The 13,642-nt window shown below is 54.9% G+C and overlaps 2 protein-coding genes across 2 annotated transcripts in view; one reads left to right on the top strand and one right to left on the bottom strand.

Moving 5' to 3' along the window:
* The window catches only part of ANO9 (anoctamin 9), a 30,400-nt gene extending 24,716 nt beyond the window's left edge, over window positions 1–5,684 (bottom strand). Inside the window, exon 1 of the mRNA XM_036762992.1 lies at window positions 5,297–5,684. Coding sequence (XP_036618887.1) covers window positions 5,297–5,332 — 36 coding nt within the window. The 5' untranslated portion in view covers window positions 5,333–5,684. The remainder of the gene's footprint in view (window positions 1–5,296) is intronic.
* The window catches only part of PTDSS2 (phosphatidylserine synthase 2), a 33,172-nt gene continuing 24,457 nt past the window's right edge, over window positions 4,928–13,642 (top strand). Inside the window, exons 1-2 of the mRNA XM_036762996.1 lie at window positions 4,928–5,098; window positions 12,880–12,981. Coding sequence (XP_036618891.1) covers window positions 4,929–5,098; window positions 12,880–12,981 — 272 coding nt within the window. The 5' untranslated portion in view covers window position 4,928. The remainder of the gene's footprint in view (window positions 5,099–12,879; window positions 12,982–13,642) is intronic.

Below are 13,642 nucleotides of genomic sequence, written 5' to 3'. Positions count from 1 at the left end.
TTGTCCCCTTTGTCTCTGCATTACTTGTGGAGCCATAAACCAGGCCATTCCCCTTTCCTTAGACCTGAAAGGCAGGTTTTTCCTTGCCCCTCCAGTTTGTTTTTCATGTTATGTTTCACATCAGGTTCCTGTCTCTTTTGGGAGCTTCAGCGAGCATTTACTGAGACCTCCTCATGGGCCAGGCACTGGGGCAGTCAGGACAGTCCCTGCCCTCAGAGAGCTTCCAGTCCAGAAGAGTCAATCAGAACCAGCATCAGCTGGAAGCAAAGACATCAACCGATGGAGATGCTACAGTAAAAGGAGGCTCCCTTCACCTGCACCATGACTCCAGGTACACTTTCCCACAAGGACACCCAGCAACCTTGCGAAGAATAGAGTGACCTTGGAAGATGGGGCTGATGAGGAGCATCAGGAGGCCCCATGGGGGGATCAAGGCAACTCCCTCTCCTGTCTCCTCTTCTTCTTTGAGTCAGGAACCAAAATTCAAGGAATACTGAGTCCTTAACTTTTGGAGGAAGAGGTTTTCTTTTCTCCCTGTGGGATGAGTCATGGCATCCAGCAGGGGAGCTGTGCTCTGGAGGAGACACCTCCATCTATCAGTTTGGGAGAATCCAAGGCCAATCAGTCAGCCTTCATTAAGCACCTACTATGTGCCAGCCACTGCCCTAAGCACTAGGGGTACAGAAAGAGGCTCCCTCTCCAGACTGACATGGACAGCTTTTAGGAGAGCTGGCTGTGAACTTCAGAGCTGGATGCTTGGCTCTTTGTCCTGAACTTCCCAGAGGACCAAGGACATCATGGGGTGACATCTTGACTTGGCAGTGAATTGGATTTCAGTGAGCTGTACAGAGTCATCAGCCTCAGTCTCTCTTTCACAGACATCGAAGTCCAGAGGCAGGACCACAGTCAGGATGACTGGCAATGGCCCAGGATGCAGTGGGTGACCCTGGCATCTTCAATGTCTGACCATGCTGTAAGCACTCCACTGGGCCTGCTTTAGCTGCCTTCATGGCCGCTGGAACAAACTGTTCTTCCCATGCTTGGGGTGGACGCCCCCCAACTTACCAACAGGTTTGCGGCCAAATGGTTACCCTCAACCTTGCAGAGACGGTTTTAATAGGGCATGTCCTCTTTGCATGCTACAGCTTCTAGGAGCCACCGGTGAGAGTTGGATACTTGGAGTCCCCATGGCCATACTTCTCATGACTACTTGGGGAGATCTGTGGTCTAGGTTTGAGGTTGGTTTAGGGTTGCTTGGTAGCTTCTGTTTTCCTCTCGTTTTATTTTTTTCAACCAATGAAAATCTACATTCCCTCTCATGTCCAATGCCCTAATTTGAGGGAAAAGAGAAAACTCTCATAACAAATATACATAGTTTAAAAAAATTCCATCTTGGCCTTGACCTAAAGCTGAAGGCCTCTCCCAGTGTGCTCCTCTCCTCTCTGCAAGGAGGATCAGAGTTCCTATCTTCCACAGTTGCTTGTTATCCTGTTGTGGTCATTGGGTTTGAGGTTTTCTGAGTCTGCATCTGCTCATCCAAGTCTTTCAAAGTTTTCTGTGTGGATCATTTAATACCATTTTTATATCATTTTTGTAACTTTCAGTAGGGGTCAGGGCCTGAATTAATGATGAACTGGAAGAAGAGCCTGGACCTGGGCTTCTTTGTTCTCTGAGTTTATTCAGAGAGTGCCCCTTCCTGTGTCAGCGGGGCCGGATCGGGCTGACCCAAGAACATCCTTTCCCATGTTAACCATTAAAGGATGAGACCCTAATCCTGAGAAACTACCCCACTTAATATTTTATGGGCATATGCTATGTTATGGAATGTTAATGGTAAATTAAACACAGAAATGCTGACGCTTGTCAACACTCTTATCTTATTGTATTTTCAACCTATTCCATTAAGGAAAATCCTTGTCTTGTATCATGGTTAAACATACATGGGGATCATAAAATTGAGTGACACAAAAACATGCTGAATTGTGACTATTCTAAAAATATAAAAACCTGTTCATTCTTCTGTGCAAGTCAGTAAGACTTTTGTCTGACTCCATACATGCATGTCCGCTATGCTTAAGGGAATAAATAAATAAGTAATATGAATTTTTCTATCGCCTAGCTCTGTTTGCCTCCTTAATCAAACTTTCAGGTTAACATCCGAAACTATCCCCCTCATCATTTCTTACAGCACTGTCAAAGTCCCTCAACCTCCCTTAGGTCAACACACACAGACCATTCCCCACTTGACCATAGGGTGCCCGGCTCTTAGCCACTGTGAAATGACAGGCTACCGGTACTTCGGGGGTCCTTTTCCTCTTGCTCCCATCTTTTGGAAGTAAAGGCCTAGCAGTAGCATTTATTGGGTCTAAAGGTATTCACAGTTCACACACTTTTTAGGTCTGGGTCCAAATTGTTTCCCAGCTTGAACAGTAGTATGTGAATGTGTCTTTGTCTCCCCGGCTCCTACAGTTTTACTTATTTTCCATTTTTGTCAACTTGGCCAGTATTATGGGTGTGAGGCAAAACCTCAGAAGGGTTTTAAGCTGTGGCACTTCTCTGATTATTAATGGTTGAGCAGCTAGGGGCCGCTGCAGTGGATAGATGGAGAGGTCCGGAGTCAGGAGGATCTGGGTTCAAATCCAGCTTCAGAAACTAGCTGTGTGACCCTGGGCAAGTCACTTCACCCTGTTGGCCTCAATTTTCTCATCTATAAAATGAACTGGAGAAGGAAACAGCAAACCAATCCAGTATCTTTGCCAGGAAAATTCCATATGAGTTGTGAAGAGTTGGACAAACAACCGTGGAAGACTGAACCACAAGGATGAACAATCTGCAGTATTTTTTTTCATAAAGTGACAGAGAGCTTGTTTTTTCCCCCTAGAAAACAGCCTATTCATCACCCTTGGATTATTTATCAGTTGGAGAATGACCTGTTCTTATACACCGGAATCAGTTCAATCAGCATTGAGACCCTCATCTGAGACCTTGGACACAAGGCCTTCGCCAAGAGCCAATTGTCTTGGGACTGATGGTTGACGGGTGGCTCCGGACCGGGACCTGACACCCTTCCAGGACCCGGTCATTCAGGAGCTCAGCCCCAGAGAAGGGGGCGAAGGAGACATTGTTTCTTCCGAATCCCGGGTACAGGTCGGCTCTCCCAGGCGGACTCCGGGGGACCAGCTTCCAATAGGCCAGACCGTGGGGGCTCCCGTCCTCTGGCCCCCCTGCCCTCAACGGCTCAGTCCCCACCTCCCCCTAGCTTCTCACTGCGCCCCTCACCCCGTCCCTGGGCCGACCCCTTCTGGCATCAGGGAGTAGTTCCGGGGTTTCCAGGCCGCCGCCCTCGCCCGCCCTGAGCCCCCGCGGGCCGTCGGGATGTCCCCTCCCTCCTCCCTCCCACCCCCAGGCTGGTGCCACTCGCGGGGACCCACGCAGGGGACGGATACTCCCTGGGGCAAGCGGACTGAAAATCAAGCATGCGTTTAATGAGAAAAGTTCCCGTGGCGACGGCCTCCCACAGTTTCCCTCGGGTCCCCCCCACCCTGCGGCTGCTGGGTGTTCACCGGCTGGGGCTCCTCCTCGCTCCCCGCCCCCAGCCCGGCAGGGGGCCAGGGTGCTTCAGGAGAGTTCGGACAGCCCCGCCCCCAGGGAGCTGGGGGTGGAGGGAGCGGAAGGAGGTTCTACCAGGGCTGGTTCTCTGGCAACGGTGTCAAAGCGGAGGAGGGGTCACGGTCAGAGGAGGAGGATTCACAGTTAAGGGAGGCGGGGTCACGGTCAGGGGAGGAAGGGTCACGGTTATGGAATTTGAATCCGGGTCCAAGGGAGGCGGGGTCACGACTAAGGGAGGCGGGGTGATAACTAAGGGAGGCGGGGTCACGGTCATGGGAGGCGGGGTCACTGTGGCTAGGTGATAAGCACTCAGATCGAGGGGGGGCGGAGTCACGGCGAAGGAGGGCAGAGTCACCGTCAAGGGGGGCGGAGTTAGGGTGAAAGGGGGCAGGCCGACCACGTCCAAGCCCGAAGTGGGGGGCGGGGGCACGGTCAGAGGGGGCGGGGTCATGGTGAAGGGCGGGGGGGTCACAGTGAAGGGCGGGGGGGTCACAGTGAAGGACCGCCCGGCCGTGGTGACTGACGGCGAGGTCAAGGAGACCGGGGTCACGGTCGGGGACGGCGACGTCAAGGAGGCCTGGGTCATGGTGAAGGTCGGGAGCAAGGTCGGGGTCGGCGTGGTCGAACCGAGCCGCAGGATGGCGCGGGGCTGGGTGGCCGACTGCTTCCGCCAGCGTTGGGGTGGAGAGTAGGCACGCAGCGGGGCGGACGGGGTCGGGGGCCGGGTCACGATCAGGGTCTTTGGGGACACGGACTGGTGGGTGGGGGGTGTCCAGGAACTCTGGCTCACATCCAGCTGCCCATTGGGCGAGGCGCTCGGGTAAATGGCCTGCGAGGGATCCTGCTGCCGGGGCCGCGGGGGGTGGGCCCGGATGATCATGCTGCGGACGGGGGCGGGAGCGGGGCCGGGATGTCAATTATCCTGATGACCAATCTGAGCCAGGACTACAAATCCCGGGATGCTGCGAGGGCGGGGAGGGGCGCGAGCAGGCGTGCGCGGACGGCGCTTCTTTCGACGGGCGGGGCGTGACCACGCTTCCCAGCATGCCACGCGGCCGCGGGGCTTACGCGGCGTGCGTTAGGGGCGAAACGAAGGGGGGGGTCACCTTGGCAACCATCCCGCGTCCCTCCGGCCAGCTACTGGGCACTAGGCGCCAGAGAGCGGCTTGCGGCCCAGGAGCGGCGTCCAGTGACATGCGCCGGGCCACCCTGCGTGCGGGGCGGGCCGGGGGCGGGGTGTGCGTGCGGGGCGGGCCGGGGGCGGGGCGCAGCGGGAGGGCAGAGCCGGAGCTTGAGGCGAGCGGTGTGGAGCCAACGCCATGCGCAGGGTCGAGCGCAGGGGCGCCCCGGGCCCGGGGCCGCAGGGCAAGGCCTCGCTGGAAGGGCCGCTGGCGGAGCCCGGGCCCGGGGCTGGGGCTGGGGCCGGGATAGGGGTGCGCCGCAGCACCGAGTCCGAGGTCTATGACGACGGCACCAACACCTTCTTCTGGTGAGCGTCGGGAGGGCGCGCGGGTGTACGCGTGCGCGGGGAAGGGGCACGCGCGCAGCCCCCGCGCCGGCCCCCATTCCCCCTCGACCACCCGCCACGAGGGCCCCTGGAGCCCTTCCCGCCTCCCAGTATCTGACTCCATGACCCCCGCTCACCCCTGCCGCGGCTTTCGGAGCTCCCCCCCTTTGACCCTCTGACCTTTCTTTGGCCCTGGCGGTGCGGTGGATCCTTCATCTCTAGAACCTCGAGGAGGCTCCGCGTGTGGCCTCGGGTCCGACTGTCACGGGAAAGCTCGCATTGATTAAGCGCCAATTACGTACCAGGCTCTGTGCTCACATTCCCTGCTCTCGGGAGCTCTGGGTGTCCTGGGGCCCCTACGTGTACCTCGGATAAATAGGAGGAAACCCCCCACCCCAGGCGCCGGCGGGGTTAGGAATTAGGGTTCTCTTCGAAGGTACGATTTCAAGGCAGCCAGGGAAGCAGGGGTGGGGAGGGCATTCGAGGCAAAGCGAACAACCGGGGCAAAGGCTCGGGCTGGAGGTGGAAGGTCCCGGTGGGACGGCCAAGAGACCAGGGCCACTGGATCTAAGAGTACGTGTCAGGGAATGGGGTGTAAGAGGATTGGAAAGGGAGGAGGAGGCGGGTTATGAAGGGCTCTGAATGCCAGAGCTTGGTATTGGATCCCGAACGTGGTAATGGGGTGACCTGATTGGACCTGCCTTTTAGGAAGATCAATTTCGTACCGAAGTGGGGGATTGGCTGGAGGCGAGGGGGGCGGGGAGAATTTGAAACCGGCAGAGTCTATTGTAACAGACCAGGCCTGAGGGTGTGAGGGCCCACACCTGGGAGGGTGGCTTTTAGGAGAGAAGGAACTTTTCCCCGAGGTATTGCCAAAGCCCAATGGATCAGAAATGGTGTAGAGGTGAAATCCACAGGAGTTGTCGCCATATGGGATTTAAGGGTTGAGACAGAGTGAGGAGTCCAGGATAAAGCCTGGATTGGGAGTCTGTGGAACCAAGAGCATGGGGATCGTTTGGCTCGCATCTCCTCTGGGCTGCTGCCCAAACACAGATCACTAAGACACATGGTCATACTGCCCTGTGGGTCAGATGGGTCACCTAGATCAAGGCCACCAGACAGCTGTTGGACTGCAGGTGTTCTCTCTAGTTTACAGGGAAGGAAGCTAAGTGTCCGAGAGGTCAGTAGGAATGATGGTGGTGATAAATAAGAGCCAGCCTTTCTAGAGGCATTTAGTGTTCTCAGGGTGCTCCCCACCACAGTTCTGGGAAGTTGGGGATATTCAGATCCCCATTTTACAGCTAGGGAAACTGAGGCAAAAAGGGCTGAAGGGTCTTACCCAGGGTCACAGTGCTTGTCAGTGTCTGAAGCTAGATTCCACTGCACTTCCTGGCTGCCTTTTTGACTCTGTGCCCCTTGCTGTGGCAAGGCACAGATGACCCAGCACGTGCCCTCCAGCTGTGTGGGTGCTAGGAAACAGAGCTGAGGGGCCTGCACAGATCTAGGGGTCAGAGGGTCAAGCTCCTTTCTACTCCCCTCCTCACCCAGTCCTGGCCCCCTGTGGAGGAGTGGTGCTCTGGCTTCCCTTATCCCCTCCTGCTCTCTTTCTGGCCCCTAGCAGCCTCCCTGTGCTCAGGTGCTAGGACCTGCAAGGCAGAGAGCCTCTCCTGTCTATCTCCTTGGGCCCTTGATGGGTCCCGCTCCTGCCCCTGACTTGTCCCCCTGGCTTTGATCTGGTCCGTCTCCTTCCACAGCAGCTCCTTCCTCTCTGTCCAGCATCCTCAAGGACCCTAAATGCAGCGCCAAGTCCTCTTGGCTACCCGCTGCTCTTTCCTACTTTGCCTTCTTAATGTCCATGTCTGTCTCGGCTTTGGTCCATCCCTGCTGTCTTGCCTTCTGGGCGGTGGTTCCCCAAAGCTCTGCCTGAGCTAAGGATTCTGCCATCCTTTCAATGTGCCAGCGTTCCCAGGCTTACATGCCTAGCCCCTCCTTTGGATGGCAGCACCCTCATGTTTCCCAGGCAGCACAAAGCCTTATCTTCCCTCCAAAATCCCTTGCTTACTTCCATATCCAGTCTGTGGCTACACCTCCCTCCAGGCCTTCACTTCCCTCTCCTCCCCCTTCCCCAGCTATTCTCCACTGTGCCCCCAAAGCTGTTTGCCTGAAGGGCAGGTCTGAGCAGGTCCTGTCCTGGCTCTGGAGGCTGGAAACTGCCCCTCCCATCCCAGGCATCTAGGGGCTCCCCACCTTGGTGCTGGGCTGAACAGGGACTGTGGGAGACAGGGAGACACCTCCATTGTTTGTTGGATGCAGGAGGTGCCCCATAATGGAACTGTGGGCCAGCCAAAGGGAGAGACTTGTCAGAACCCCCAAAAAGCATTGGCTGGGTGAGGATGCCCACCTGTACTGCCATCGCCGCCACCGCCATGCCTCCAGCCCGAAGTCAGGGCTCTTTCACTTGTACTTATTCCCCTTGGGCCCCTCCAGTGATCCTCACAGATCTGACTTCAGAATCAGGCCCCAGAGGCTTCTTTCCCAGCTGCTGCCTCATGCTCCCTGGAGGTCTTCCTGAGGCAGCTGGATTCAGTGGTCCCAGTGGGCTCTTGGCTTCTGGGCTCTGACCCTATGAGCCCTTGCTGGCCACATTCCTTGTTCACTGCTACATCTGGCTCTAGACAGTTTGAGACTCCTGCCTCCCACTTTGATCTCTCCCAGGGTGTTCCTGGGGGAGGTCTCGTGTCACCAGCGGGACGGAGGAAGCCTTGCTCTCCTTTCTAGAGGGTTTCTTTGTGATGACTCAGGGGGCATCTGTTCTCCCTACAGAGGGATTTGGATTTGTCTGGAGGGCAGGGGCAAGCCCTCAAAGGAGAAGGCTGGTGAGGTCATGGCACAGCCCAGTTGGTGGAGAGGAGCCATGAGAGGCAGGTGGACAAAGGTGGCTTGCAGCCAGATTGCCCAACAGAGGAGGGGGTTGTCTTTTCTCCTCTGAGCAGAATTAGAGGGAGAATATTTTGGCAGTTGTGAGAAGAATGGAGTAGCGAGGGGGGAAACCTGAATTAGGAAGACCAGGGAGGTGATGGAGCCCCAGACATGAGTGGAAAGGAAGGAGGTGGGGAAGCCTGGGAAGAAGACCCCCAGGCTCACAGGGCCTTGGCCAGCAGACAGTTGGAGATGTTGGGTGAAAAAGACGGGGTAGGTTTGGAGATGGTCATTGAACCTACACACACACACACACCCATACCCATACCCAGCTGCCCCCAGGGCACCAGCCAGGAAGACTCAGTTCCTGTCCAGCTTTGTATCCTCTGCTTACTTAGGCCAGGGGGCCTCTTCCGCTCTTCTCCTTGGGGTCCCTGTGGCCCCGGCCTTGGGAATTGCTCAGAGGGGGTGGGGTGGGTGAAAGACTGCCCATGTTTTCCCTCCCCTCTCCTGGGGAACTTGAGCGGGCAAGCTCAGCGCTATCTGAGCATCTATCTGCCTGTTGATATTGGGCTTCTGTTGCCCAGCTCTTGCCAGCCTGGGGAAGTGTGAGGAACAGAAGGCTAGGAGGCCAGAGAGGAGGCTCAGCTTTTCCTCTCTCTTAGGCAAGGAATATAAATGGTTTTGACCCACTAACCAAAGTGATGAGCAGAACCCCAGGATTTGGTTAGAGAGCTGCATCCTGGGATTTTGCATGAGCTGGTCCTGGTGGGAACCAGGAGGGGACATGGGGTTGGAGCATCTGGGACCAAGTTCAATGAAGGGATGAATGACAAAGTGTCCCTTGGGGCATCCTTTGTGCCCCAGGTGGAAGGGAGTTCACCTTCTCATTTCGGGAAATAACGTATTGGAGGGTCCTACCCCATGGCTGATAGATCTGCTGGGCCTCAGGAAGCTGGGTGGGCCCCGCAAAAGCAGAAGGTGTGGAGCTGGTGACTCCTGGCTCATCCAAGTAGTGTGAGTGGCCACTTGCCACAGCCGCCCGTTTGTGGATGTTTGGGCCTGGCTTGGCCTGCTTCACTCCTGGACCAGAGGATGTGTCAGGAGAATCTTGGGTGGATGGTATAGACATCAGCTCTAAGAGAGACACAAGGTGGTTGTGTTGTGAACATTTGGGGTCCAGAGGAATCATGAATGGTTTGGTGCCAGTTTGGAGAGAGAGAGCATGCTGGCTAAAACTCTCCCAGATCCTCTTCACAGGCATGCAGCACTTTGTCTGAAACCAGTTTGGGGGCCCTGGAGCTCAGGAGTCAGGCCGTTGGAGGCCAGCAAGGCTTGTGGGCTCTTGGGCTACCTTTGAAGGGCCCTTGTGGGAGAGAGAAAAGCCAAGATGGCAGTGGCCGTTAGGCCCCTGCTTCTGACCAGAATCTCAGGAGCTGGCTTCAGATCCCTGCTCCTGGGCCTCCTAAAGTTGAAAGTCCTATTTCAAAGCAGTTTTTTTTTTGGTCCAGACTCTCCGAATAGATTCCTTCAGTACAGAAAGCCTTAGTTTTGTGTGGTATGACTGCATACTTGGCTCAGCGTTTTGTGAGAATTTTTCCTTCTCCTTCCCTCTTCTCTCCCCTCCCCCATCCTCTTCCCTTTCCCTCCTTCCTTCTTTCCCTTTCCATTCCCTTCCCCCTTTCCTCCCTCCCCTCTCTTCCCTTCCTTCTCTCCTTCCTTCCTTCTCCCTTCCCCCTTCCCCCCTCTCTCCTTTCTCCTCATTTCCCTTTTCCCTCCCCTCTCCTTCCTCCCTCTCCCTCTCTTGCCGAAGCTGAGTTCTTGTGGAAGTTGACCTGTCCCCTCCCCTCCTTGGGCGACCTGGGGTTACCATGCCTAGCTAGAATTTTCCTGCCCTTCTGGTATCCTGTGACCTTAGGTTCCAGAAGTGCCTTCCCCTTTTGTCCTCTGGATCCAGAGAGAAGCATCACTGTCCAGGACCTCCCTAGCTTTGGTGGGCCCGGGGGCTTCATTGCCATGGCATGGGGTGACATTTCTTTGAGGTTCTTGGGGGAAAGACTCTCGAGGCTCTGCCTTTGGCTCCATTCAACAGGCTGCCCTATCCCAAACCCCAGGACTAGCTAGGCCCAGTGGGAGGCCGGGGCCTTAGGGGTGGTAGTGAGAATCCACAGGGTTTCCTTGGGATGCTGTTGGTCTGGCAATGTAGGAATAGCCTTTGGCTGCTTGGAGAAGAGCACCTGAGGGCTAGTGGGGTGGGGGTAGGGGCCAGGTCCTGGAGGCCTTATGAATAAGAAATGCCTGATTGCATTGCTCCGTGTAAGAGAGTCTGGTTCTTTTCTGAGCAGGAAGTTGCTGACCACATTACCCTGGGAAGCAAAGTGTAGATACTCCTTTGGAAAAGTTCAAGGATTTTTATTCTGAAATCGGAACACCCCAAAATAAGCATTTCCGTATTCCTAGAAGAATACAAAGAGAAGATTGCCAGGAAGCCATCCACCTCCAGGCCTCATAAGGATGCAACCAGCCCCGTGGCCCCTTTGATAGCTGTCCACACGTCCATCTATCTATCTACTTGTCCATCCATCCATCCATTCATCTGTCCATCTATCCATCCATCCGTTCGTCTGTCCATCCGGCCATCCGTCTGTTCGTCTGTCCATCTGTCCATCCATCCATTCATCTGTCCATCTATCCATCCATCCGTTCGTCTGTCCATCCGGCCATCCATCCATTCATCTGTCCATCTGTCCATCCATCCGTCCGTCTGTCCATCCGGACATCCATCCGTTCGTCCATCCTTCCCGACTTCCCTCTGTTCTTTTGGGTGCAGCTCACCCACTGGCCCTTTCTTTTACCCCTACTGCCCCTCAGCCCTTCAGTTAGAAGCCTAGAGAACAAAAACCCTTGTAAGAGGTACTCAGCTGTGGCCCAGCCTGCTCAGTGGCCTGTGGCCTCTTCTGCTTGCTGGTGGGGCCGGTCACCTTTGGATGTAATGGCGTGGTTGGCTCCCTGTGGTGTCTCAAGACAGAGGGCTTTGGAGCCCTTGGATGCTGGCGTGGTGCCCCACGGCACTGCTGCCTGGCCCTTTTGGTTTCCAAGGTGCCCTCTGGGTTTCTGACCTCCCTCAGAGATTTCTTGGGGGAACCTCTGAATGCAGAGCCTTCTAGGCTACTAGGTCAGGCTGGGAGGCCATGGGTTGGTGTTGGCTTTGCCTCATGGTCCCCTTTCCTGTTGCCTACAGGCTTCTGGCTGGTGTCTCATGCCATTCTGGGGCAGAAGGGGCTACTTCCTGGTGTCTCTCACTATTTCATGGTCCTTCCTTGGCCTGGTCCAAATTTCAGGTTTTTGCTGTTACAGGAGTGTGGGCCCTGGGCCATGTGCCTTCCTTCCCTGGGGGTCCAAGCTGTTCTTTGGGCAGACCCTTCCATGTGATGTGACGTGATGGACATTCTCATGGCCCCCTCCTCCTGTTGGGAAATTCTCAACTGTCTGTCCCAGTGCTTGCCTCTCACTGCCCTTGTCCGCCATGAGTGCTTGTGGATGGGCTTGTGGGGAGCAGGATCAGAAGTTTCAGGCTAGACCTTAGAGCCAGGGCTTATTTCTATCCGTGTCCACAGACTCCCAAGGGGTCTGAGGATAGATTTGGGCGGGGGGAGGGGTGTTTGTGAACTTGGGCTTTTTTTTTCTAAATAGGGGTTTTGATCACTGTTCCATTTTAACTGACTTCCTTTATAAATGCTTGTGTTTCACTTTATACATTTAAAAGCAGCATTCTGAGAAGGGGTCTCTGAGCGGACACAGATAAGGTTCAGAAGCCCTGCCTTCCTGAGAGGGTTATAGGATCCACTGTCCTCTCTGCCTCCAGAAAGGTGAAACCAGTGTTCACATCCATTTGTAATGCTTTCTCCCTCTTCCCTCTCCCCGTGCACTGCAAAGAGAGTCACTGAACCTTGGGCCCTATCAGTCCCCACGTTGGCTACATGTGTGTCCAGACAGGCAGCCAGCCTTCTCCATCAGTCCTTGGGAATCATGGTCAGTTATTGCATTGACCAAATCAGCTCAGGTCGGCAGGCATATATTGATTGCTGTGTGCCAGGCACTGTGCTAAGGGCTCTCGTGGACTTTATGCTCCTGGGGGAGACCTCACATGGAAGTTAGATACCCTCACCCTTCTCTCTGAACTGCTCCCACCCTGGCGCAGACCTGGACCGTGGTCATAGCTGGTGGTGAGTCTGCTTGCCTTGGGTCTCTCCTCAGCTCAGCCCAGTGCATCTTCCCCACAGAGTCCAACTGTGTGTCTCCCCCACCCTCAGTAAGCCCTGAGGGCCCCCTGTTACCTCGAGGGTCACATATAAAATCCTCTTCATGACCATCCCAACCTTTCCTGTCTTCCCCTCCTTGTACTTTGCAACTGCCTACTGTGCGCAGGGTGCTGGGCTAAGTGCTGGCTGTTCCTGGCACAGGTTGCTTCCCTGGCTTCCTTGGCTTCCTTCAGGTGCCAGCTGAAATCTCGGTAACTTCCTTCCCTTTGGGAACCATCACCATTTTAGCCTGTATCTTCATTGTCTGTATGTCATCGTTCACGTGTTGTCTTCTTGAGGGCAGGATTGGCTTTTGCCTCCCTTATATCCCCGTGCTTAGCACCGTGCCTGGCACACAGTCTGCATTGATGGGCTGGAGAAAGTCTGCAGAGGGAGGAAGATGTGTGCACGACTTAAAATGGAGGGTCTGGGGTCAGAGCTTGTGTCTAGGGGAGACTAGACCCCAGAAGTCCCTTCAGTGCAAGTGACAAACAAAGGAGTGAAAGCGCCAACTTTTGTAACCCCATTTTCCATGTGTTTCAGGAGAGCCCATACCTTAACGGTCTTGTTCATCCTCACCTGTGCCCTTGGCTACGTAACCCTGCTGGAAGAGACTCCTCAGGATACTGCCTACAACACCAAACGGTAGGCCTGGGCTTCGGGCCTGCCTCCTGCTCGCCAGGATCTCACAGAAATGGTGGTTCATCAGGGTGTCTTAGGGAGGTGCCCGTGCCCCTCTTTGATGATCAAGCTCAGGGCTGCTGCTGTTCTGGGGCTACTCCTCCTGTCCCCATCCCCTGGCCTGGGGACCAAGTGCACCCCTGCACCTGCTTCTGTTTGGGTGCCTGATGGGTCCATCAGGGATAAAATGCTCCAGGGGACCTTGAGCTGGTGGGAGGGGAGAAAATGGAGAGTGGCTTTGCTCAGTGTCTTTGACTGTCTTTCTTTGTCTTTGCTTTCCCTGGTTCAGTCATCCAAGCCACATTGGTGTCATAGAAGGAATTTGGGAGTACTCGTTCCCAATTTTTCCATACAATTTATGTAGTATTGGAATTAGTTGTTCCTAAAACCTTTGGTAGAATTTGCTGGGAATCCATCTGGTCCTGAGTTTCCTGTCTCAGGGAGCTCATGTTTGGTTTGTTTGATTTCTTTTTCGGTTTTCCTCTTTTGTTAATGTTTATATTTTTGTAAATAATTCATTTAAATTGTCGGTGTTATTGATAGTTGGTTGGGCAAAATAGCTTTTAATAATTGCTTTAATGTCATCTTCACTAGTTGTGCATTTTGATACTGGTAATTTGGTTTT

This window comes from Trichosurus vulpecula, chromosome 6, assembly GCF_011100635.1.
Source record: "Trichosurus vulpecula isolate mTriVul1 chromosome 6, mTriVul1.pri, whole genome shotgun sequence".
Lineage (NCBI taxonomy): Eukaryota > Metazoa > Chordata > Mammalia > Diprotodontia > Phalangeridae > Trichosurus > Trichosurus vulpecula.
The sequence above is the reverse complement of the archived record's forward strand: the minus strand, read 5'-3'. Positions and strand labels throughout refer to the sequence as shown.